Below are 27,433 nucleotides of genomic sequence, written 5' to 3'. Positions count from 1 at the left end.
GTTAAAGAGGAGTCCGGTCCCTGGCTGGGATACTCACTCTCCCTCCTACCTGCAGGTAATGGTAGGCCAGGTCCTGGTGGCACGACTTGGACTTGAGCATGGATTTGTCCAGAGTGGCCAGCCCTTTCTGGCACACCTGCCGGGCCTGGGTGAGCGTGAGCGTGGACCAGGAGCCGCGCTTCATCAGCTTGGCCTCGCCGGCGCCTCCGGCCCCGCCACCCCCCGCCTCCCCCCGGGGCGCCGGCAGGGCGGGGCACGGAGGGGGGCACTTCAGCTCGTTGCTGATCTTGGAGGCCTTCAGCATGTGGCCGCTGATGGTGTTGTAGCCCTGCGGGAAGTAGCGGGCGGGGCCCTGGCCGTCCGACACCGTGCGGCCCAGCGTCATCATGGTGCCGGGGTTGCGGTGGATGCCCATGCCCATGCCGACGCCGTTGCCCCCGCCGCCGCCGCCGCCGATGACGGGGACGGGGTCGGCGTTGTCCAGGTTGTCCTCGGAGGTCCAGAGGCCGGACATGTTGGAGCGCGGCCGGCGCTTGGCGCCCTCGGTCTTGGCGCGGTCCTTGCTCTTGCTGCGGCGGCCCCTGGCGCCCTCGGCGCCGCCGTTGGCGTTGGCGGCCTTGGCGGAGCACTCGAGCGACTGCGACTTGGTGAAGAGCTTCTGCACCGAGTGCATGAGGTGGCGGATGCGCCCGGGGCTCTCGCTCCGCTGCTTGGCCACGCGCCCGCGCTGGAACTGCAGCGTGCTGAAGCCGTTGCGAGGCCCCGCCCCCGGCCCCGCCCCCCCGCCGGCCCCGCCCCCGCCCCCGCCTCCGCCTCCCTGGACCCGCCTCTCCAGCTGGTCCAGCAGGTTGCCGGGGAGCCGGTTGGCCTTCCCGCCGCCCGAGATGGTGGCCGAGCCGCTGGTGATCATGTGCCCCGCCCCGCTTTGGCCGAGCCCCGCCCCCATCCCCATGGAGACGGAGTGGCCCGCCCCGCCGGTCTGGATGCCGCCCCCGATCCCGCCGGCCCCCAGGGCCATGGGGTCGCCCGGGTCCAGGGAGTTGTACTGCATGCACGGGTAGGTGGCGCTGTTGGAGAGCTGGGCGCTGAGGGACATCAAGCACTCCGGAGGCAGCGAGGTGGGGCTGGAGGGAGGGGGGAACTCCAGGGTGCCGTAGTGGTCCATGGTGGGGCTGAGGAGGTAGGCGGTGTGGGGGTCGGGGGCCAGCGGGTACAGGGGCTCCTGGGGCCCCGCCATGATGTCACAGGAGTCGGACAGGATGCGGCTGCGGTTGGCACCCAGCCTTTTCATGGCGGCCAGCAAGGTGTCCCCGTTAGATCATGGCTTCTGATTGGTCCGGTTGGTGGGGGGCAGGGGGGGTGGTGGAGGGGTAGGGGGTTAACTACAGTCAGGGGGGGTCCTCCTGGAAGAGGGAAAAGACAGAAGACGGGGGTGTGAGAGACAGACACCCTGACGACACACAACAAAAAATGTTCTTGCAGACAGCATGTTCACTTTGGCACTGAAAACCTCACTCAGCATAGACTGAATGTTATTACAGTTTTATACTGAATGTTATTACTAAATAAATGACTAACAGTGGCTTAATTAATGGAATAGACTTTGAACAATTAAGATTTATAAGTAAGGGATAATCCACAATGAGATGGACTGCTATCGAAAGATAATGACCAGCATGATGGCTTTTTTTTCGATAGCAGACCACCTCAGTGTGGATTACCTGCCTTTAACACAGCTAATTACATTACAAAAACAATCTATGACATTTATGCCCATCAATACTGAGCAGCAGCTAATAATCAGAAGAAATAGTCCTATATAACAACACTAACTACACAAAACAAGTGAATAACCAAGTTATGAGAGCATGTCATCTCATATATACACATATGTAAAACTTACTTTAAAAAGTTACTAACTTTTAAATAACACAATCACAAACTTTGCACTTTTGCATCTAGGTGTTTTAAATGGAAACTGAAAGAATACTACATATTGGTATTGGGATTCTGGTCCTCAGGGTCTTCCGTACTTGATACAGGTCTGTGCGCGAACGGTGTAAGAAAGCAGTTTGATTTACACTAACATGTAATGATAAGAAGGTGCGAGAATGACTGTTGAGACAGGAAGAGTTGAGCCAAGACGATGCTATCAGGATTTGAAGGCATAGTGAGCGGATGGGGAAACGTGTGCGTGTTTGAACAGGTGTCTGTAGCTACAAATGCGGCTGAGGCGGCTGCTGTGCACAGAGTATTCAAGGCAAGTCAGAGCCACCAGGACACTGACTCTGTGGCTGGAAAGGGGTATGTCACAAGCTGTAAACGTTCTGGTGACGAGCATCCCTTCAGACAGTGTCCAGCCTTTGGAACAAATTGCATGCAGGGGGAGAAACCACTTCGCAAAAATCTGCTTCTTCACAGGAGAAAAGTTTTAAGAGATATTAATATGATGAGATCGATGAAGAGATTAATACTATGTTCACTTGAGTAGTAGAAAATGACTTGAGAAAAAAAACCCAGAATGAAATGGAATAAACACAATACAAACAAGCAAATGTGTGGTTCCTCTGACAGTAAATGTCACTGTACTGAATATGAAACTTGACTGGAAATCTGATAACAATAAAAGACTATAATGCCGTGCAAAGCAAACCACAAATAGAAAAAGGTGGGACTGAAAGCATACGCTGGGCTAATGATAGATACACAGGGGGTTGCAAACCGCAGGTGCAGAACAAGCCCTACGGAAACTTCCAGCTAAGACCAGCTGGGATTCTAAGATGGTTTAAGATGATTTAAGCTGTGTCTGCGACACTTCAGGCTGGTCATAGCTGGTTTGTGGCTGGTCAAAGCTGATCTTTTAGCTGGACAAAGCTGGACGAAGCTGGTTAAAGTTGGCTAAGCTGGTAGAGTAAGCTGGTGGTCAAACCGGTGGACCAGATGACTATATAGGCTGGTCAGCTGGTGAAAAGCTGGTTGACCAGCTAAAAGTGTTAACTTAAACCATCTTGACCAGCTTAGGCTGGTTTAAGATTGAATTTTCAGCAGGGAGGAGAGAACTTTAGCATTTGCAGTAGTGCCAAAGGGAAGAGTTATTACTTGGTGATCAGGCTTCTGAAGACACAGGGCTGGTCAAGCGTTTCGAAGACGTAGTCAAGCGTTTCCTAAGGCCTGGGAGAAAGCCAAGCACCACCAGGGGCTGTGTCATGCCAAAGCGAAAAAAGCGACATGTCAAAAGCTGAGTTTTGGGAAAAGCAGTATCCCAACATATTTGATAATACTGGAGTCTTGCCATTCACATGTGGCACAAAACTCAAAGACACAGCCAGGCCAGAGGTGCGGGCTCCGAGACGGGTAGCAATTACACCAAGGCAAAAACCGCACAGAGAAACGGACACAGGACTGTGCGTGAATAGTGTGATGAAGCAGTTTGAATTATACTAACATGGTGGTCAGTTGTCAATACATTAATACATACATTTAGAACCTAAATAGAAATTAAGGTGATTTAAAATAAAATGCATAGAACTATAATCTTATTTAGAAATAATAGTCTAACCTATAAAAAGGTACGGTGCTGATGCTTCAAATTGCTGGGTGTTCCTCGTTTAGCGATACATTTTTTCCTGCATAAGCGACAAATCGCTTTGTCAACATTTTTCCATCTGGAGTAAAACTAAAATGTGCTGTATAGATAAAGCATTTTAAACACCGTCAGATAAGAAGTCTATTAACACAGAACAGGCATGTTAAGAAATGAACAACTATCATTTTTATTCTAGCACATATTGATTTAAACAAGTTGAATACAAAAAGTAATGAATTAAATGCCTATTACATAGGCTATTGTTAACAATAACTTTTTTTAGATTCAACATGTATTGTGTCACTGAATTGTCCTATTAAACTACTTAGATGAAACATAATTGAATAATAAGTGAACAGAAGACTACTAAACCATAACATTCATACAATATTTTAATGATTAATAACTTGCTATATCAGCACCACTCCCTCAGTCAAAATCCACTCACTCCTGCCCCACTCTCTCTGGCGCATTGTGTGCCACTACAATGACAAACAGAAATTCAGCTTCAAAGAGACACATACATTAAGGAGAAAGTGTCAGTTTAAGTACAGCCCACTCGCTTCATCCTCTATGGAGTAGATTTATAATACATCTGGCCAGTACATTTGGGTGCTACTTCTATCAGTATAACGACAGAAAAAATTACTCACTGTATTAACCCAGTAATTCATTCATCACAGTGAAAAAGAAAATGTGTTACCATGGTGACAGGTAATACCGAATACCAGCACAGCCCTAGTTGCAAGTAGTAAAGTGACTTCTTTATGTTGTTTGGTTTAGTCTACTGATGGCCTTATTACAGCTTCTTGCAAGAAATATTAGATTAAAGCTATGTTTTATGTTTTGGCCTGGTCCAAATATTGGGAATTTAAAAAATATTGAGAATTTTTTTTTCCTTACAATGTTTGGATGCCCCATCATTTACATTATTATTATCAATAATTACCGGACGTCAGTCAAGACAGGGAAATGATTATCAGTTATCACGTCGGCTAAAATTTGGATATCGGTGGATCCCTACAGGTAACCATTCCCACCACTGCCCTGCCAGTGAGCCATGCTGGCCCTCAAAACCGGCCCATATCCCCACCGGTCCCACTCATGGGGGCCAGTCTGGTTCAGTGGTCCCTCCCAGGTTCATTGGTCCTTCTCAAGGGTGCCTGTCTGGTTCAGTTCCCCCACCCTGCCACCCCCCCAGCCCCCCCACGCCTCACACAAACCCAGCCCTCTGCATTCATCACACAAACCCAGCCCTCCACATACGGCACACAAACCCAGCCCTCCACATGCGTCACACAAACCCAGCCCTCCACATGCGTCACACAAACCCAGCCCCCTCCCACTCCTTAACTCTGACAGCTCCCCATAGAGAACACAGCACAGCAGCCGTAACACTCCTCTGCGATGTATTCACACGCCTCACCGTGTTCGCTTAGCATGCATGAACGCACTCCCTCAGCCTGCTTATAATAATACAAAACAACTTTGCACAGATTCACTTTCGAACTTTGAAGAAATATGCAATGCCATTTCAAGCTCTTCCAGTCTATAAATGTAAAACAATATTAGTAAGTAGCAGCAGCGAAGTGAAGCAGTTTGTATTTTTATTTCTTTTTTTCAGGGAAAATCCCAAAGGTTCGCCGTAAGTCTCCAGGATTTTATTTCTCTGAATTCGGGATTTATTCCTACATAAAGCCACAAATTCCAATTTGAGTCACAATCGCCTGCATAAGTCACCGGAGTTCCTTCGTAAATAGAGTGTCTTTGTTGTAACCGCCTGGCAGGGAGCCAGGTGACACCTTAGCGCCGCTTGAGCTCTCCGGTTGATGGGATCTAAGCCAGAGGCTCCAAACTAAACTTGGGTATGTCGGCGTATGCTCAATTAAGGTTGTTGAACACGTGCTCCTCATTTGTTCCTTAAACTTATTAGCACAGCCCGGCTCGTTTTCGTTCGCTTCATCTTTTAACTCTTCGTTAGGCCTATCTAAGAAATGGTTAGTTTTAGCAGCCATATGTCCACATTTTCACCAATTAGGTGCCTACTGATTCACCTATGTATTTAATTTAATCAGTCTTATTTGTAAGATGGCACAATAAGTAGGCCTATAATGTGAATCCATGCTAATCTCTTTCTGACATACTGTATTTTAAGAGAGTAGTTTATATAATCCCTTAAAATATGAAAGCAGTCTAATTAAGAAAAACGGTCGGTTTACAGAATTTTTTAGATTGTAATTGTGGAACGAAAACCAGCATACACAGGGGTCTCTATAACTGAATTTGAGGACCATGGATCTGAGCCGTCATCGCTGAAAGTTGCGGGTGAAGGCAGGGAGTGACGTCGGGGAGGACGGACATTAATCGCGGAAGAGCGGCGAGGCACGGATGAGCAGTCGTCACGTTTCACCGTTGATATCCCAGCACGTCCAGGTCTCGTCCTCGTTCAGATTAGTTCCAGATTGCCGTCTATTAGCGAGCATTCATCATGCTCAAGGTCCGGATGGAACTGAAACCACGGCGCTCGGAGGAGCCATCATTCCGAAGGAAAAGGTCTTTAGAACGAATTGTCGACAGAATGCATCAGAGAGATCTCATTAACGAGGCAGCCAGCTGCAGCTTCCACATTATTAATAATCCTCGGGCTTGTTCACTTAGCGTCATTATGGACTTGGTTGTACACGATCTTCGTAAACAGCTGAAGGGTGATCTTATCTCTGGTTTCATGTCTCCAATGTTTAATTCCATCGTCCAGTTTAGCTCCTGAGCCTTGTGTAAAACAAAACAACGGCAGCATTGAATAACAATCATTATCGTACCAATAATGACCAAATATTTAGGCTACACTTAGCCTACTATACTTTATTACCCTCTGACCTTAATTCTGCGAATAGGTTTAGTCACTGCGTTTGATACTGAAACTCCGAAGCGTATATATGAGATGCAGGAGGCCTGGAACGGGCAACTGCAGAGTAAATTATTTATTTACTCTGTAATTAAACAAGTGGATTCAGATAAAGAGTTGAGTAAACAGCCTGCTTCTATCGCCGCGACACACAGCTGTTATCCTCAGCCATTTATGTCTTTGCCTCAAACATTATGGAGTTCACTGTGTGTGTGTGTTTGTGTGTGCGTTTCGGTCAATGTGAGAAATGACAGGTGGAGTTGTTTTGACATGTGCAGGAGACGTGTTCCACCTAGCTGGTGAGACCAGAAGGCGACCAGCGGGACACGAGTGAGAGGAACAGCGTTGCGCACGGGCGTGCAGGAGCTCACCTGTCTTATCACTTCAAAAAGACATCTGAGACATGACCTTCTGCAGCCTTTACTGATGTGTGCTCCAGTATTTCATCTGTAGCTTCGCCTACTTTCGACTTGAAGCACGAACTACATAATCTAGGCTAAAGTCGGCTTCACGTCATATGGCGGGGCAATTGGCTCTCCACAGAAGCGACCGTTGGTGTGTGTGTGTGTGTGTGTGTGTGTGTATGTGTGTGCTTACACCTTGTGCTGTGTGCATATGAAGCAGATTTTGTTGCCCCGTGTACAAGGGAGCAACCATCTGTCAGTACCGTGAAAGCAGCCCTCTCCCGTCCAGCCGCTGACCTTCCGTACAAGCCGCGCGCAAGAGCGCTGCAGTTTCACAAGATTACCACCAGGTGGGGGCAAGGGGACACCAATATAGACTGCGCTCGACCTGCGGATCCACGAGAAGCAAAACAGCTGACACTCCGCAAGAGAGAGTCCAGGAGAATTCTTACCGTAATAACACGCTCATTTCGATACGGCTAAACGCTGTCTCCGTGACGCAGAGCAAATTAATTGAGGCGATTCAAAATGACCAGCTGTCTGGTGTCTTCTTCTAAATGGATATTAAAGCACCTTGAGTATGCCTTGTTGGCTTTGGAAGCTATTAACTAACTTAATTATTCGGTGGGACAAAATGAAAAATGAAAATGTTAATTATTTTCATGGGAGTAACACACGGATGCTACCGGCAATTACAGGTATTCGAAGGTAATGGTGGACTGAGACAAACTCAGTTCCTCCTGAACAAGGTGGTGTCTGGTTTCTCCCTTTTGATTTTCTATCACACTGTTGTCCGCCCCCCCCCCCCCCAACATGCAACATGCCCCCCCCCCCAAAAAAAAATCCCCCCCTCTTGGTGTGTAAACCCGTTAGCAATAACCAAACCACAGAACAAACCACAAATCAACCCTAACGTCTGTGTCATTTAATGCAATTTCAGCAGCAGCATAAAACTGCAGTATAATTACACTCACAATTTCACACTTCTGTGCCTGTTTAACTTCACTGCAATAAAAGGTGCCGGATGTCACACTCAGCGCATTTGGGTCCCGAAGTAAGAATCTACTGGCAAGAACATTCCATAAGAGGCCCAATCATCAGTTAACCAACCAGCCTCTATTTTCTGCCATTTTATTATTATTATTATTATTATTATTATTATTATTATTATTATTATGGGGGTTCAGTTTTTATCTATTTGGTATCACTATAGTCGTCCACTACAGTACTAGTCATTAGTGATCTATCTCCAGGATAAATTCATATCTTGGCTGAGAATGGATCACAGCTCACTAACCCCCCCATTTCCTCTAGCACACACCACTGATCCACATCACAGCCAAACGTTTTCTCCTCTTTAGTGCTCTTCTGTTGTGACACTTATCAAATTAAAATCACACAATGCGAGACATTTATTCTAAAGAGGTCTGAAAAAAAGTTTCATTTTTCTGTGAGCCAGATAATTTCAGTGATTTATTCAGAATGGAAAGTATTTTTTAAATTTTAATAAGAAAGTCACACTTCATATGAAGTGTGTCCCTGAAGTCTTAATTCAGCCTGTGCCATGCCTTTACTACTGCATAATAGCATCCATATAAATCATTTGCAAACTTCCACCCAGGCTTCATAACCGCATAATAACATATTTATAAATCATTCATAAAAATGCACAATGACTTCATAAGCACATGACATTTAAATCATTCACATATATAAAAATATTCATCAACAGGTACGCTAAAATTTTGGCCTGAGGGCTGACTTGAAATTAAGTGACACCCTGTGTTATCTCATTCTTCATAAAGCCTTGGATTTGCTTGTTAAAGATTAACACTTGAATAAAAGATTACAGCAGATTAACAGAGGAAATACACCAGCCACGGGAATGTCAAAGGAAACACACTTTGTGAATAAGGACTGAATGGACTCGCTGTGTCACAATTAGTCCGGCGGTGGTGCTTTTAGAAAGGAACCCTTTTTAGACGTGCCACAATTAGTCCGGCAGTGGTGCTATTAGAAAGGAATCCTTTCGCAGATGAACAATACGCATGTAACAGGTTGATCTTATCAGCCCTTCAGTGAAATGCGCTCAAAGAGAGGCCAGGACATCAGCAGAAAGAGTAAGTGTCAGGACTGTGAGAGGACCAACAGGATTAATCTCACGTCCGCAGCCTATTGGCTGTCACACTCAGCCTCTGGCTAACCTTTCGACCTCAAGAGCAGCTCCCGCCCGTCCGGCGCCTCGTCCTTCTTGGATCGGCGGTAAGTGGATGGGCAGCCCTCAGCCCTTGCCCCAGTGACCCGAGGGGTCCGTCAGTTTTCAGCTCTATCCAGATCAGATCTTGATCAGGGAAAGGCGGCTGATTGCGCAGGTAACACACAGGTAACTCCCCTGGTTTCTCATGGCCTGTCCCAGTGCCTCTCCAGGAATGGGTTTGAGGACCAATGGGCAGTAGAGTGACCCAGGGTGGGGGGGTTTAACCTGGGGGGACTATTCTCCTTGGGTGTCTGTGCACTGGCTGTGAATAAAAGCACAGCCCACTTGTTCAGTGTATCTCAACCTGAGGATGAATGCAGTAATGAGTCCCCCCCCCCCCCAACCAAAAAGGCTATAAAACAAAACAAGATCAAAACCAAAAAAAACAGATGACTGGAAACTGGTGAGCTGTTGAAGGCAATGATGAAAACCTCTGTCAGCACCGTCACAGCAACACCACAACAGATTTCACTGCTATTCCCAGCGGTGATCCAGGCCGGGGGGTTGGGGGTGGGGTGGGGGCGGGGGTGGGAGGTGTGTGATGTAGGCCGCAGGCGGGACAGACCTAGCGGTTAGCACATCAACAGTCCCCTCCCCCTTTACAGTGAGCGCCAAGCTCTCTCATGCCCGTGGCTATCACAGCAGGGGTCCACACCAGAACAAACACACAAACCAATAAAAAATGCACACACACGCTTTGGCTGCAGATGCTACCACGGGCAGCTCATTCATTACCATTATCCTTCATGATATCGTTCATCACTGTGAGGATGAGCAGTTGGCGTCGTCTCATTGGACCACACACCACAGGGCTCTACAGAGAGCCATGGCACAGAGCCAGGGGCACAGGGCAGGGCCTTGGGTTTCACCCAAAGCGCCGGGCGGTTATCACTGGCACCCTCCGACCATGCCAGCATAATCACGTGTGGCGGAGGTGTTCAGCACCGCAGTTCAGTCCTCCCACCATGTGCGGGCGCCCTTTATAGGTGTATGCTCTGTAAGACAACCAAGCCAATGATGGATGTCACAGATTTAACTGACTAAACAGATGGTCATCATCTCCATATTCTTAACAACTGTCAACTCCCTCATTGAAACGGATGTAAGGACAGCACCCTGGCAATGGATGTTCTGTCCTTGGGCTTGTCTCTTCATTAATGAATATGCACTGCGTCCTGTTGTTACAAGACAGGGAGGATGGATATAAGACAGGATCTGACAAATCTGGTTGGTCTATAGAATCTGTGCTTAATTAAACTGAGTGCTTGTAATCTCAAAGGTGAAACAGGCTGAACTTGTTCTTTTTGAATGGCTGGACGGGGCAGGGCGCAGGATCGATGTGAGCCCTTGTTGTTTTAAAAGTACAAATCCTTGTGCTCGGCAGGGAGAGAGACGCAAAGCCGGGGAGCCCAGGGACCGTCTCCTCCCGAAAAGACACTTCGGGGGGAGCGGTCCGCGCCTCCGTCAGATCGGGTTCCAGGTACACCGGGCGGCAGTGAGCCCCCCAGTGGGCCTGTCTGTCAAAAGGATAGTGGTTTCCAAGGCAACAGGTACCTTCTCTATTTACAGCACCTTCCCCAGATAAGAGGAGACAGACAGCCCCGAGCGTCTCTGTTAAAGTGGGGAAAACCCTGCCAACAATGGACCAACTGAACAGCTGTCTTTGGGGGCATTGTGAGCTTGATGCTTCCACTTTCACCTCCAACCCGGTTTTGGAACAAACTTCAATCGGTTTGCTACAGTGGGTACATTCTTCCGAATGATTCGGGAATGCCCAGAAGTGAGTTTAGAGAGACAGTCTCTTCTAGGCTTTCTGAATTGTTATCAGTGACAGTACTCCCTTCTCAGGTTTTTGTAGATTCTTAATGACCTATCCATGTTACGCAACTCGCAAACAAAGGAACGGATCTTGCTTGCTGGCCTGACAGCTGCAAAGAAAATGGCTGCCGTGCGTTGGAAGCCTCCTCGTTCTCTTTCTTTTCAGCAGCGGGTTTTACTTTCTTGGATGTGGTTTATCTGGAGCTCTTCACAGCCTGTATTCACGGTGCTAAAGAGGGAAATGTCAATCTATGAACTTCTGTTGCTGTTCATCTTAAGAATCTTTTGAATTGAGAGTCTTTTTCTTCTTTTTTTAATTGTGACTTTGGGTCTCTGGGGTGGGTGGATTGGTGGTGTTCGTGTTTTTTTCTTCTTTTTTTTGGGATATGTTTTTGTTGAAATAGATTCATGATTAAAAGAAAATGCAACAATAATGTAAATAAAAATAAAAGTTTGTAGTTTCTGCGTGCCTTATTTTGAGATCAAAGGGGGAACAATGCTGAAGAGGGCGACCTGGGGTGGGAGGGGGGAAAGGGGGGGGGGGTTTGGGTTGAGCCAACTTCTGACTGCACAGAAATCCCTGCTTGTGCCCCTCACAGAGTTAATCACAGCATGTTCCTCTTCATGCAATGGGAGGACAAGGCTAAATATCTTTCTGTACTTTCTCCCTTTTGATGCTGCATAAATGGAAAGCTAAAAAACCGTCTTCCACTGTCAACTTACTTGGAAATTGTTTGCACAAGAAGTCCAGCATCTGTGAGATTCTGGAACTATGGCAAAATGAGAAGCTTTATTTATCTGCTGTGGAAGGCTGCCGATATGGATCTTGGAAGGTATTTAGAAGTACTAGTAGTAGCAGCGGCAGAGGCAGCAGCAACAGTAGTTGTAGACGTAGTTGTAGTAGTACACAGCAGTAGTAGACACAGGGATGGAAGCAGAGGACATAGCAAATAATAAAGTAAAAAGTTTCTGTCAGTGATTTATCAGTGACTAGCTGCAGCTGACTCTGTGGCCAGAGTTGCTCAGTCTGCCACCACATTAGCTTCTCCCTGAAATACACCACGAGACTACGGGTGACCAGTTGTCCGTAATAGATAAGTGCTAGTTAGGGTTAGGGGTAGATAAATTCTAGTTAAGCTCAGGGGTTAGATAAGTGCTAGTTCTCCTGTAGTAAAGTGTGGCGTGTAGCACTGGGACACTGGATTGTAGGTGAGAGCTCAGGGGGAGGCACACATAGAGCTCATAAAGTTTTAGCTTGAGTTCCCTTGTGGAAATTATCCCAAGCCAGGACAGTTTTCTGGTGGTGTTGATTGTTGTGAATCTTGGAAAGCTCTGTAGGTCTTCTGGGACAATGAGAATGTGACAGGCGATTATGGTGTGTATGTGTGTGTGTGTGTGTGTGTGTCTTTAGGCTTAGCAAAAGGAGAACAAGCAGTTTTCAATCCATAAAATGAATTAAGAATGAGTGTCGTTTGTAGAACAAGCAGGCATAAGAGGAAATTAACTAAATTTCTTGGTAACACTTTACATTAAGTTGCAGCTATGCCTGTGTAATTAAATTGTTACAAATTTGGTAACAAGAGGTTATCACTAAATAGCTCCAACATAGGTAACATGGAACAACAGGTAGCAGTATTTTTAATTACACAACGTGAAACAAGGCTAGCTGTTACATCTGTCCTGATAAAATGAAACCATTCCATATCACAAAGACACGTTGTGAAATTAAAAATCAAGGATTATTTGCTATGTATCATAAAAAAATTACCTATGAGTGTAATAACAATATGTAAAATATTAACATATTAAGAATGTTGCAGACTGTTGTTCCATTGTTACCTATGTTAGAGTTACTCAATAACGACCTCATGTCACTAAAATAATTACAATTTAACTACATAGGTACAGCTGCAACTTCTTCATCAGGAAGCATTTCACACAAATTTACACACGGTTTCCAGTGTGTGGAACAGCTTGGAAGGTCATGCTCTGGAGGCAGAGCCCCTCAGGGTGCTCAAGTTCAGGCTTGATGCAGTGCTGGATACTCTCTACTGCAGAGTCCAAAGGACCAACCTGTTCTCACCATCATGTTCTTGTGTGTGTGTGAGCGCGTGCATGCGTGTGTGCGTATGTGTGCATGTGTGTGTGTGTGTTTGTTTGCATGTGCGTGTGCGTTCGTGCGTGTGTTTGTGTGTGTGTGGGTACGTGTTTGTGCATATGTGTGTGTGTGTGCGTGTTTGTGCATACGTGTGTGTATATGTCTGTGTGTGTGTGCGTGTGTGTGTCCGTGCGTGTGTGTGTGTGTGCATTTGTGTGTGTGCGCCTTCTGTGTGTGTGTGTGTTTGTTTGTTTGTGTGTGTGTGTGCATGGGGCTTGGAACAAAAGTGTGAAACAGATGGGAAATGAAAGTGCTGCGCACTGTAAAAATAAAAACTATATTCGTGCAGTACAACGTTTTTAAAAATTCACAGGTTTTTCAAAACACTGTCTTCATAACACCGATAACTCATTATTTAATGACCAGCTCATAAAATAACAGGATTTATACAGTTTTCTTTCCCTTCGTTAATTAAATAGTTTTGGCAACATTGTTGCCATTTTTTAAAGAGATATTTATTTACAGTGGAGCTTTGAGCTGCAGTGCTTTCCACACACAGCCACTGCTAACCGTCAGGCTGCAGTATGTGGGGTCAATCCAGGCAACGTGCTCTCACCGCTTGCGGCTTCCGCTATCGCTGTTATTTTCATAGTTTCGTGTTGTTTTCAAGTTTTTTATTGGTCAAAAATTGCTTTTTGAAATATCTTGTTATAAGAGGACTTCCCTTCTCCCCAGAGACTCGTTATTAAAACAATAAACAAGATGTTCTGCTGCGACCAAAATAAATCACACAGGGCAGGACGGTAACGTTGCTAACGTCTGTGATGCATACTGTAAGTGTTAAACTTACTGACAGAGTACGCTTGATGAATCATTAAAATATTAGAGAAGAGATCGTATATTTAATCAGCGCAGAACCACCGGTGTCCGGCATTCCTCAAATAATAACAGGAAAGCATTGATACACAAACCTGGAAACCATTAAAGCATATGACTGCATGATTCAAATTTATTAAAATTTATTCAGAGTTCTTATAAAAAGCAGGAAAATCATTCTCAGCAGAAAACCAATTTGGTTCCTTGTCACAGAAATAAAATTTGTGCAAAAGTTGTACTGCAGCAGTGATATAAGGCTCAGGAATACACGACCATGCCACACAGCCATGAAAGGGTTAAGCCCTACTTCTGTCGTACGATCAGTGTGGTGGTCACGGATTCACCATCTGGCCTTATAAACTGGTCATATCACTGCATGACTGTATCATACAGACGTTTGCCGATCTCCCCATTAGTACATTCAAAAAGTTGATAAATAACATAATGTCACTGCAAGCTTTGTTTGGTTTTTTTTTATAGTAAGTATGATGGATTTTAGTGTGAAGGCTGGCAGTCATTCGGTGATAATGCAAGGATTGAAGCCCCATGGAGAATATGAAAAAAGATAAGAAATAATCCTTCTACTTCCTGTTTCTCTTGCATAAAGACTGGCCTGTCTTAAGAATGAACCATCAAAGTGACACAGTGTCATGACACGTCAAAATATGCAGTTTAGCCTGCCCAGTCAGGATGGATAGATGTAGCGGCTTGTGGTTTTGTCAGCGAGCCTCGCCCTTCAGTGACCACCCTAGCTTTCACTCTGAGGGCCCCCAGAAACTGGCCCTCAGTCAGAGAAACCGCCACCCCCCCCGCCCTCCACCGCCCCAGCATTTTAAAAAAAGAGCGAAAGACTCACATTGGAGGTGCATTCTCTGGACGCCGAGGTTCAAAGGAAGAGAGACCTCTTCGTACGCTTCTGTCCTGTCCTGTCAGACAACCAGAAAGAAGGAGAGAGAGAGAGAGAGAAAGAGAGTGTTAAAGGGACCCATGGGGGGCACATTTAGAATGTCACATTTTGACAACTGACAAAGCAATTTTCTGCTCCACAGCGTGCGAGGACCCCCCGGACAGCCGCGGCCCACTCCGCCACGGCGCCGATGACCTGCTGGCTGCGCAAACTTAATACGGAGTCCAAAAACGGAGGGAAACGGTGCTGAGAGAGCAAAATGTGACGCACGTAAGAACCGAAAGGGTTTCCCCATGTTAAAAATAACATGCTCAGGGTTAGCCACCAAGCACTAATTACAAATTCGAGTAAAAAAAAAAAATTAAAAAAAAAACACTGAAAAAAATTGCAATTAACTCTTGGCAAAATGCTGCGAATTCGAGCCTCAGAAAATTACAGTACAGACTCTCAAATTGGTTATGATTTAACTGGGCACTAAAGCAACACTAAATGCTGGTTTTAAAAACAATCCAACGGTACTGAACTCTCAATACAATCAGATGATATTTCCATTAAATCTAACTGATATACTGTACCCTTTTTTGCAAGTCATAAACAAGCAGCACCTTGTGCTCATGCAGGGTGACATTATTTGACTTAAATTTGCCAGTGTTATTGTGCTGTGCCAAATAAAACAGTAGGACTCTAGTTAATTTGAGATTCTGTACATATAGCTTACTGCCACAGCTTGTCATTCCCTTTTAAAAAGATCAATCCACTTGTGAAAAGTAAGTCCAAATACACGTAAAAAAAACCTCAATAATTCTGCTGCAAATATGGTTGGATGTTTTGCAAATATGTTTTAACCTAAATCTACAATACAGATAAACCCTGAAATTAAAACATGCCCCATATCTATACAGCACCAAGAGTTTGGCACTTTTCTGGGTTTCCAACAGAAATAACCACAATGACCACAGACTCTCAGCCCTTAAAAACATTCATTTCTGTACCTTCTGACCTCATCTAAACACACGTCAACTCCACACACCTGAACTCCACATGTCCACACAATAAAGCCTAGAAATTGGGTTCTTTTTCCTGTCGATTTCATCATCACAAATGGTCCAGTCCCACAATCAATATTTCTCCCCATTGGCCATTTACCTACATCTGCTGATAACAACATCTGACATCCGAAAACATCAATATTTCCAAACTTGACATTTACTGAACCCCTAATACTTTGCTATATGTAACGTGTCGCAACAAAGATATTCGCTAAATAAAACTGCTTTTTGTCTGGATGTTTAACGTTAGCTATTAGTTTTGTGAATCAACCATTATAACGTGTAGCTATAAGATTACTCCTAGGAGCAGTTCTAGAGAAAGCGATAAGCTTGTGCCTTAAAAGCAATGTAACGTTAGCAGTATCACTTGTCCAGTTAGCCAGACTAATGCAAGGCACAGCTAACCGATAGATAATACACTGTAATACATAATAGGTTTTAAATAATATGTGACTTTTTAGCTAATGCTACATGAGTTACAGTCTTGGCATGTGTGTTGCAGGCAGGTAAATACGTAGCAGTCAGTCAGCTGTGTAGCTCCCTCCACATAACTATCTTTTTACATTTAATTTACAAACACTTAAATATGGCACCAATTCCTAAAACACATGAGGTCTCCAGGCAGTTCCAGTCCAGTGTGAATAGGGTATAATATATTTGCCTGATAAATCCGCTTTTTTTATCAGCATATTCATATATAGCATCATATGTAGTGTTATGCCTTCTAAAAGTTCTGCTATTTCAATACTTTAAACAAATATGCCTTCGAATCTACAGTGCTGTGAAAAAGTGTTTTTCCCCTTCCTGATTTCTTATATTATTGCATATTTGTCACACTGAATGATTTCATATTGTTGGATAAAATGTAATATTAGACAAAGGGAACCCGAGTAAACACAGGTTATTGGATGAGAAAAGTTTTCAAACACCCACGTAACCCAGGTGAAAAATAATTGCCCCCTTAAACTTAATAACTGGTTGGACCACCTTTAGCAGTAATAACTGCAACCAAACGCTTCCTATAATTTGATATCAGGCTTCCACATGGCTTCTGAGGAAATTCTACTCCTCTTTGAAGAACTGCTTTAATTCAGTCATATTGGTAGGTTTTCTAGCATGAACTGGGCTGCCACAGCATTGCTATTGGGTTCAAGTCAGGACTTTGACTAGGCCGCTCCAAAATTTTTATTTTGTTTCTTTTCAGCCATTCAGATGTGTGGACTTGCTTCTGTGTTTTGGGTCATTGTCTTACGGCATAACACGATTATGCTTCAGCTTCAGCTTACAGACAGATGACCAGACATTCTGCTTAAGGATTTTCTGGTACAGAACAGAATTCTTGGTTCCTTCAATAATGGAAAGTTGCCCAGGTCCTGAGGCAGCAAAGCATCCCCACACCATCACACTACCACCACCATTTTTAACTAATGGTATGATGTTCTTACTGTGAAATGCTGTATCTGCTTCACACCAGACATAACAGAAACCATGTTGTCCAAAAAGGTTCCACATTTGACTCATCTGTCCATAGAACATTATCCCAAAAGGCTTGAGCATCATCCCGGTGCATTTTTTTGATGCTTCTCTTTCTCTTTACACACTATTTTTATATATTATATTGAATAGAACAGTTAATACCTGGCCTATACAGAAAGCTGAACTTTTGCTGAATCAGAAGACATAGAGCACTTGATGATAGCAGAATATATCTCTTCTATACAGTCAAAAATACCAAGACATGCCCAAAAAGCCACTTTTAGGCTTAGGCTTAAAAGGGTTAAATGAAATCATTTTTAAAAAGTATTTCGTGTTTATTCAGTTTCGTTTTGTCCGATATTACATTTTGTCCAGAGATCTGAAACCATTCAGTGTGACAAATATGCAGCAATAGAGGAAATGGTGATGGGGGCAAATGCTTTTTCACAAGCACTGTACTGGTCTAATGTTTGGGAATGTGCTGTCTAGGCTACACTTTACAGATAGCCTATTTACCACAAAGTGTTTACTTCGTGCCTTAAAAGCAATGTAACGTTAGCTTTATCACTCATCCAGTCAGGCAGTATAATGCAAGACAGAGCCAACGAGGCAGATAACACAATATTATTCTGTTAGCTAGAATTACCAACAGGACGAGCAGTTTTTACATTTCCTGCCTCCGTTAATATTCGACCGAATAAATGAGCATGTCAACTCTTAATTCTTATTAATCTCTATTATTATCATTTAATTAGAGCTATATTCTAGCTACATTTCAGTTGGAACCATTGTTATGAAGTGTTTTATTCATCAGCTGATTAAGATGAGGCCCTGCGATAGATTGGCGGCCTGTCCAGGGTGCATTCCCGCCTCTCGCCCAATGCACGCTGGGATAGGTTCCTGCACCCCCCCGCGACCCTGCTCAGGATAAGCAAGTATAGATAATGGATGGATGGATGATTAAGATGAGTTTTCACAGTGCTGATATTCACAGACAACGTTCACCTCCTCTGACACCTCCATGGTGCGTCCATAGAGGGTACTGAAACTAGCTGAGGGGAATGGGACGGTAACGTTAGCTCTGGATATAGCAGAAAGTAATTTAATCAGCGATTTGCCTTCTTTCCTCACTGGGGACTGCATGGCAGGCTTTAAACCAAGAAGCAGAATCTCTTTCTCATTGACATTTACAAAGTCTAGCTCAAGAGACTAAAAGACCGTTTCATAGAACCAAAATGGGCTTGTGCACTATAAATATGCAATTATAAAAAGTGCAATATAAATACAAGGAATTATTATTATTATTATTATTATTATTATTATTATTATTAATACTACTACTACTACTACTACTTATAATAATAATAATAATAATAATTAGCAGTTAGAAGCTAATAACCTTCATTTAACCAGTACAACCCAGAAGTCAATTCTTATTTGTACTGTAACCTAGAAAGGGAAGCAAGGGATTGTTCCAGAAGCCAGTTGTTCAGGAAGTGCAGGAGAAAGTGTTGTGATTGGAGGAATGGAGGAGGATTTCATCACCAGACTGGGGCTAACATCATTGTTGTTTTGATAAGTGCTGGGAGATCTTTAAGAAGCCAGGGCTTTAATTTAGCACACCATTCACAGCACACTGGAACCTCCACCTCCTACAGTTTCCATCGCTGTGTTGAGGTGGAGAAATACTTTTTCCAAGTGTTCCAGAGTCATGGCTCTGGGGTAAGTGATTGGCTGGTCATCCCCAGTATTTTAATTTCATAAATGAAAATTTGGAGATGTTTAAAAAAAAAACTTCAGGTGGCAGCCATGAGCCTCTCCCACCGTCGTTCATGGAAAAGGGAACCCAGAGCAATTCCACTGAGGTGAAGTAAAACACCCTTACAGCCATAATTCTTATGGACGTCTACTGCCTTGTCCACAACCAAGAAAACAATACAATAAACCAAAAACACAACTAAGAAAAAGATGAAAAGAAGGAATAAAAAAGACCATGAAAAACAAAAATTAAAAACCGAAGAAAAATTCTCAGCTTTTAACTTTACCCTTCTTCTATTGAACATACATGTTACAACACCTCTTTTAAAAATGATGTAACTCATTCTCAAATAATACAAAAATTCTGTTGAGCCAGTATTGTCCACATGGTGCTGTTTTCACCTGTGCATGTTTTACTGTACACAAAACAACACAATATAGATCAAACCTGGAAATGAGACAGGGAGGGAGGGAAAGTGGGAGATGGAGTGGGAGAAATGGAGGGAGGCAGAAAGAGAAAGAGTGAGAAGCAGTGAGGGAAAGTGAGAGAAGGAGGGAGCGAGAGGGAAAGGAAGGATGGAAGGAGGGAGAAAGAGAGCATGAGAAGGAGGTAAGGAGAGGGAGGGAGGCAGAAGGGAGGGGGAGAGAAAGAGAGTTTAATTCTGAGCTGTTTCAAATGCTTATTTACTCAACTTGCCAAGTCTTTCAGGCAACTTGGAGACATGTTTATAAGACAAAAAATGCCAAATGGCCCAGGGCCTCTTTGCCTGAAGGGTGCTAATGTTTTTGCTTTGCTAAAGCCCTTCATGCTAGTGCCACTCAAGAGGAGAGACTTGGTTGGGCTGTGAACCCTGACCTTTGAGTTATTTAATCAGAGATGTACAGCTACTGATACAATGGGATTGTGATGATGACTGAGAATGCTGTGCGCCTACATTCTCTCCTATGTGTTTGTTTTCTTGCATCATGGCTTATTTTTCAGTCGAACTTAAGGATAAAGGCTTATTCGAGGACCTAAGATTTAGGAGCAACAGAAGAGAACAACACACACGTCGGTGATTTTCTTCACAAAACCTGCTTGGTGAGTATAGCAATCACAACAAATGAACTAGTTTTCAGATATCAAATGCCTGGAGCGCACTGCAGGATAATCAGGCCGATTTTGGGCCCTAATAGCCCCTTGCAGACATTGGGCCAGTCTAAACCATACCTGCACAGATTATCCTGTAGTGTGAGGTGCTTCCACACAGAATCTTAACTCTCCAGATTGGTTTGGGGTCACCCCAATTTCAAATCATAAGTATCAAACCTATTTGACATTTAACACCAGAAATCCTGTAATTTGAGGGTAACAGCGATGGAATCTTGAACAGGAACCTGAAATAGCCAATGAGAGCCAAGCTGACTGGGAAGCAGAAATTGCTGGACTCATAACAGAAACATGGTGGTGAACGAACACAGAGGACTTTGATTGTCTCCCGAGACCGGTGGACTGTAGAAAGGGAAAACAAGTCAGTAGAATTACATATGTGAGAATGAATGCTTATATAATGTTGCAAGACAAGTTGTGTCTGACTGCCCGCCTCCATGTTTGTTTTGCACAAAGTCATGTTGGATCACACAAGTTTCTGTTAAATCTCAGGTTCTGAGAGTTAGGACTCTGATTGATAATGAGTATAATTGATAATGAGTATAAAGGTTAAGTGTGTGATGGTCCATCTTAGCCAAACTGTCTAGCGTGTGCGTTCTGACAACTGAAAGATAAAAAAGTCGGTATGTTTGGGGTCTCCCACGTTTTCAGTATCGGTTAGGATTTGAAAAGTCCTGTAATGTGCATTAATCATAATGAATCCAGGGCCTGCATTCAGAAGGCATGTCAGATTAGCAGAGCTGAGCAAGGATTATATTTGCATATGATCATAATTCTTTATAAGTAATTAGTCAATCAGCACTTCTACTTACTCGATTTATGAACACAAGCCCCAATCTAGGATCAGTTTAGCCTCGTAGCTCATAGTGGATAAGGTCAGAATATGGACTGATCCCAGATCAGCACTACTATCCTGAGACACTTTATGAATACAGGCTTTGATGTTTGGCACTCCTACTCAGAGATGCTTTATGAATACAGATCCAAGTCTTTCTCAGTATTTGCCACGGACCGGAAAAAATGAGCCAATTCAGGACATGTACCCTGAGTGAAACCTACAAGCTTGGAGAGCGATATCTGTGAGTATTAGATACTTTCTAGAGGCCTTCTATTTCCTGCCTCTGCTTGGGTGAATAACAAACTATACTCACAGGCAGGTGAAAATAAGGTATATCAAAACAGAACAGACTCTCCTCGTGGAAACACGTTGGTATGAGACAACCACAGTGACCAGGTTTGGAACACAGAAATAAAAATGAAAATAAACGCCAAAGCTAGTCTCCAATGGCGTCTTCCTCGGTGCTGTGGATTATGCAAACTCCACCGCAGCTGAAGACGCCGAACGAGGAAATGGGCTCCTCAAGGTTAGCAGAGCTCTAATTAGCACTTTTCTCCATCTCATGGTGCATAAACTGGACTCTCTCTAGGGTCCAGAGACATCAGTAAAAAATAAATAAAATAAAAAACAGGGGAGAGAACGGGAGGGAAAGAGAGACAAAGAGGGAACCAAAAAAGATAAAGTGCACCAGGACATTTTTATTTCCCGTTTCTCTGAAGATGGCACACCCATTCGGTGCGGTTGGAACTGTACTGGATGTTTCTTTAGAGGCGTAATTTAAAGCCTCAGCACTGGCTGAAGCCTGAATATGAGTCTCAGCTGGAAACAATACGACGCAAACAGAAAAAAGGAAAACATACATTTTATAGCACTGCTGTTGAACTATCAGAGAATTTCGATTTCCTAAGGAGTGAAACAAACGCTGCAACCACACACACACACACACACACACACACCTACAGTAGACACACACAGAACCAGGAAGCTATGCCCAGTAGTGAATGCTCTTCCCACAACAGTCAGATCAGCAGAGATGTTGGCCTTCTTCCAACGCAGAATGAAAACCCACCTCTTCAGACTGCACCTTGACTTCTCCACCTCACCCCTCTCGAGCTCTCTTACCAGCCCTAATTCCTGATTTAGTGTGACTGCTCTGCTTTCAGAGCCTGTGGGTCTTTCCTGTCCTTTCCATGACATAGTACAGTTTTCATTTGGGTATTCTTTTCTAGTTCGTATAACTGTACTTTCCCCCTACAGTTAATTTCTGCACTTCTAGCCGTAGTCTTCACGAGAGCAGAAAAGGTACAAGTGCATTATTTGTGAGTGAACATGTGCATTATCTGTGAGTGAACATGTGCATTATCTGTGAGTAAACGTGCATTATTTGTGAATGAATATGTGCATTATCTGCAGGTAAACATGCACTGTGAGTGAACAAATGCATTATCTGAGTGAACACGTGATTTACCTGTGAGTGAACATGTGCATTATCTGTGAGTGAACATGTGCATTATCTGTGAGTGAACATGTGCATTACCTGTGAGTGAATATGTGCATTATTTGTGAGTGAACATGCGCATTATTTGCGAGTGAACATGCGCATTATTTGCGAGTGAACATGTGCATTATCTGTGAGTGAATATGTGCATTATCTGCCGGTAAACATGCATTATCTGTGAGTGAACACATGCATTATTTGTGAGTGAAACTGTCACTGAAATGTGAAGGACTGATGTTAATTAGACCCAGGCTACAGACTTTGCCATCATAGTGGATTAGAGGGTCGATATCAGAAGCCTTGGACCTAGGCCCTGTAGGGGAGCCCGGGGGCTACACATTTTCTGAATGCCATGCATTAAATCACAGACTGGGGAGGAGGGATTGGGGCAGGGATAGGGGAATTTACCATCGTGAACCGCGTATAAATAAGATTTGGGACTATGCGGCATGCCACTGGCACACGAAATATGTTAAAGCAAGTGCACTGTACCAAAAGCCAGCGAGCTGCTGGTTTTTGGTTGTCCGTAACTTTAACTCAGCAATCAAAGTCCGCTATTTGTAATTTAAATTCAATAACTGAAAACATTTTAATATACACACCTGATTACTACCTCATTTTATTGCATTTATTGGATTATTTTTGCATTTCTATGGCAATGTCCCTCTGTCCTTTGCTATAAGGTATAAGATGCAGCTGGCCAGTGTAGATGAGAAGGACGTCTAATTCTAACTAGGGAGATGTTTATAAAATGTCAACAAAGGACTTGCATGTTACTCGCAAGGAATTGCATGTTGCAATATAAGTCAATGCAAGAATTATTATTATTTTGTCTTTCAATGAAGACAAACACAGTTCCAAGTTCTGCAATTAACTGAAATCAACCTAAAGCTGTTTGTGAAGCAAAAAGAAAATTTGATCAGCGTTGATTGAATAGGACACAGTCACATTTTCAAGTGATTAACTAAGAGGATAGAAGCCTATATGGCCCCTCCCCAATCACTAATTGCAGTTTAAGGAGTAAATTAGCAAGCACAATTAGCAAAATAAAAAAAAAATAAAAAAAGCTGCTTGTGAAGCAAAAAGATAATTTAACCAACATTGATTGAATAGGTCACAGTCACACTCTCCTTCTCCCTCTCCCCCTCCTTCTACCCCTCCCTATCCTTGCTCTCTCCTTGCCACTCCTGGCAACAACAAGTCTGGAGGATTGTAGAAGATAGCTACATTAGCTATCTACAAGTAGTTACTAATACATTGATTGAGGTCCACTGATTGATCCGTGATAAGGATACCAACTTTACCATTTGTGATCGCGATTCCTGTTGTCTATGGAAGGTGGGGACACCTCAAGCCTAATTTGCCTCCCCGCGTTAGAAAATAAGGAACTGTTGTTGCTACAACATTGGCTTTGTAAAATAGTTTAAAGAGACATAAGCCTGGACTGAAACGCTTTCAAATAGACAAGATCGATTGAAAATTTCAAAGTAAAAAAGCGGAATGAATGCAAATAAACCCACATCGGCCGAAACACGGGCTAATGCACAAAGATCATGTCAGATCACATCTGCCTCGTCCGATCGAAACTGGTCTCATCTGTGCGCCCAGTGGCTGCCATAAACGCCCCAGGTCTGTACGGAGGCGAGAGAGGACCCTGCCAATCAGGAGGAAAAGAGTCTGCCGAGGGCCTCTCTCTCCGCAGAGAAATCTCCGGAATCAAAGCGTAAAAGGGGCCGTGGCTGTGAGTGCAGTAGAGCTCAGAGACGACAGTGAGCTGCTGATTGGTCTATAATGAGGCACAGCATCTTATAACTCCGCCCACAGAACAGTATGATCCCGCCCTCCACATACATCCACATACATCTGAAACTTTTACATCCTTGGACTTCGGCAAATGCCGTTCAGAGACGGGAGTGAAGAAATTTGGGGTGACAAAAGCTGACCAGCCGGAGAGGGCCACAGTGCGCCCTCACTGGTCTGTGTAAGCAACCGCAGCGGTCAAATGGCAGAAGAACCATCATCCCCTTCGGGAAGAATCGCTAAGCGCTGATACATCGTCCTTAGGCAGTCTGTCCTGCACAACTTCCCTACACAGCCCGTTTAGCAATCAATTCTGCCAGGGTGCAGAAGGAGATGCTGGGCGGATAGTCCCTGAGCCGGAGCCCCTAAACGGGCATGGCGTCACCCGGGGAGGAGGCGTCTCAGCCAATGGGCTTGCCCCTGACATATGGTGCAAGAGCGCCCCCTGTGGTCGATCAGGAGCCTGTGCCAACTGCGCATTAAATGCAGACCCCTCCCTGCAGTGACTGCACAGATCAGTGGGGGCTCATGGAGCGAAACGAGCCGCTGGCTGACAGAACCCCCCCTTCGAAGGAGAGCGCACCCGCCTGGATCCCCTCTGTGAGAGCTGCACCAATGCGCATATTTGCTAACTCCACAGGATACAGAGTGGTATAAAAGCCCTTAATGTACTCAACAACTTCCCCAAGTACACACACACACACACGCACACACACACACTCACACACTCACACGCATATCCTGCTAATAGAATTTTATCTGTTACAGGAACTCTTTGTGCCATCAAATCAATCGCTTTGACCCATTAGAGTAATCCCGGCTCACAGCTCTGTTCATTTGCTAGCTCGTTCACTTGAGTGTAATTGAAAACAGAAAGTAAGCCGGCCTACATCTCTAAAGGGAAATTTACACACAACCTCCCCATTACTGGTTTTTGTTTAATGATTCTTTAATACTCAAACGTTCAGCGTCGGGTCTTTAGGGCCGCCTAACTGCGGGAGGGCATTATTCTGCTCCTGTATCTGCTTGGTTAGCAAAATTAGCACGTTAGCACTTCAGCGCGATTGTTCCCAGGTCGAGCTTGTTGGATCCTCGAGCAAAGTGCTCATCCTAAATTGCCACTGTAAACATACGTATCAGGATAATATTAAGCTGTGCAAGCCGTCCTGGACTAGTGAACAAATTGAAAGCATCAATGGTAAAATATGTGAACAAATGAAATGAAAGCAGTGATTGTAAATGCACTTACTGTACGTCGCATTGGATAAAAGTGTCTGAGAAATAAAATGTAAAATGGGCATAAAATACACATAAAAGACACAGTTGCAGCCAATTGAGGAGTGACACTGGAGATCTACACTGGAAGAGGACGAATTTATCTGTCTTGGTTTTGGCCTTGACAGTCACTATAAATCTCATTTGAATGCACAAGGGATGAGATTAATCTCCTGAGAAGCCACAGAACAGCGGGGGTTCCTAGACAGCGATGAATCACGGACCCCTAACCGACTGAACCCTCCCATTCCCTAGACAATGCGATCACCAATTTGACATTTGCCTATGGGGCTAGCGGCCACAGTCAGTGCTGGCACGGCCCAAATTTGATGGAGCCCTCCCATGCACCATAACATGATGTCTTCACCGAGTGAGCCATCTAGCAGCCCACAGGTTATTAATAATGAATTATTATTAGTAGCATATACATAATACTACAACTACTATTAACTACTACAACTAGTATGAATATTACTTGTAGTCCTATAATTCTTAAAAATAAAAAAACCCACATTGCTTATATTTAGTCTAACATTAGTAAATGTCAGAAAAGATTTTTAAGTGATAGTTGACTTTTTGGGTTTACGACCTCTAGAAACACGCCGCCGCTGTACAAGCTACCTTTATTTATTTATTTATTTATTTTATTTTTTTTAACCACAATGCCCGAATGCCCCCATACCTTCCACTTGAAAGCACTCCCTGCATCAGAAACATCTGTTTCTAATATTTCCTTCGTCACACACAAAAACAGTTTGGCCCAGCAATCAGGCATGCTATAAACTATTTTTGTAAATGGCACAGTATTTTACAGGATATTGGGAAATATGATACTGTGAAATTACTGTACAGTTTATTACTGTGAATGACAATGCATTATGGGCAACCATTTTGTATACATGGCATGGGATACTGTACCATTGGTTGTTCTGTGAAACCATTCACAGTAAATGTTTCGACAGCGAAAAACCAACCGATGACGAAAGTTTTTGAAAAGCTGATAGGGCAGCAGAAGCATTACATACAGGTACAGAGTCTGAACGGGTGTAGAGGTGGGTGGGGCACCTAGCTGGTGCGGTACAGAGAGTCTGAATGGGTGTAGAGGCGGGTGGAGCAGTTAGCTGGTGCAATACAGACAGTCTGAAAGGGTGTAGAGGCGGGTGGAGCAGCTAGTTTGTGCGGTACAGAGTCTGAATGGGTGTAGAGGTGGGTGGAGCAGCTAGTTTGTGCGGTACAGAGTCTGAATGGGTGTAGAGGTGGGTGGGGCAGCTAGTTTGTGCGGTACAGAGTCTGAATGGGTGTAGAGGTGTAGAGGTGGGTGGAGCAGCTAGCTGGTGCGGTACAGAGTCTGAATGGGTGTAGAGGTGTAGAGGTGGGTGGAGCAGCTAGCTGGTGTGGTACAGAATCTGAATGGATGTAGAGGTGGGTGGAGCAGCTAGCTGGTGCGGTACAGAGTCTGAATGGGTGTAGAGGTGGGTGGAGCAGTAGTGGTGCGTACAGAGTCTGAATGGGTGTAGGGTGGGAGCAGCTAGCTGGTGCGGTACAGAGTCTGAATGGGTGTAGAGGTGGGAGAGAGTGGTGGGTGGAGGTTAGGAGCAGCTAGCTGGTTCGGTACAGAGTCTGAATGGGTGAGAGGTGTAGCGAAGAGTGATGGTGTAGAGGGGGTGGCAGCTAGCTGGTGCGGTACAGAGTCTGAATGGGTGTAGAGGTGGGTGGAGCAGCTAGCTGGTGCGGTACA

General features: G+C 44.3%; 1 protein-coding gene across 3 annotated transcripts in view; it reads right to left on the bottom strand.

Annotated features, from left to right (window-relative positions):
- dlgap4a (discs, large (Drosophila) homolog-associated protein 4a) overlaps positions 1–27,433 on the bottom strand; it is a 197,964-nt gene that overhangs the window by 32,677 nt on the left and 137,854 nt on the right. For 2 of the 3 annotated variants that reach the window (XM_064299451.1, XM_064299452.1), the window contains exons 3-4: positions 14,801–14,870; positions 38–1,403 (exon numbers count right to left, since the gene is read on the bottom strand). In XM_064299451.1, coding sequence (XP_064155521.1) covers positions 38–1,291 — 1,254 coding nt within the window. In that variant the 5' untranslated portion in view covers positions 1,292–1,403; positions 14,801–14,870. The remainder of the gene's footprint in view (positions 1–37; positions 1,404–14,800; positions 14,871–27,433) is intronic. The other variant, XM_064299453.1, reaches the window with a different exon arrangement.

The sequence above is a fragment of the Anguilla rostrata genome, chromosome 11 (genome assembly GCF_018555375.3).
Source record: "Anguilla rostrata isolate EN2019 chromosome 11, ASM1855537v3, whole genome shotgun sequence".
In the NCBI taxonomy this organism is placed as follows: Eukaryota; Metazoa; Chordata; class Actinopteri; order Anguilliformes; family Anguillidae; genus Anguilla; species Anguilla rostrata.
The sequence above is the reverse complement of the archived record's forward strand: the minus strand, read 5'-3'. Positions and strand labels throughout refer to the sequence as shown.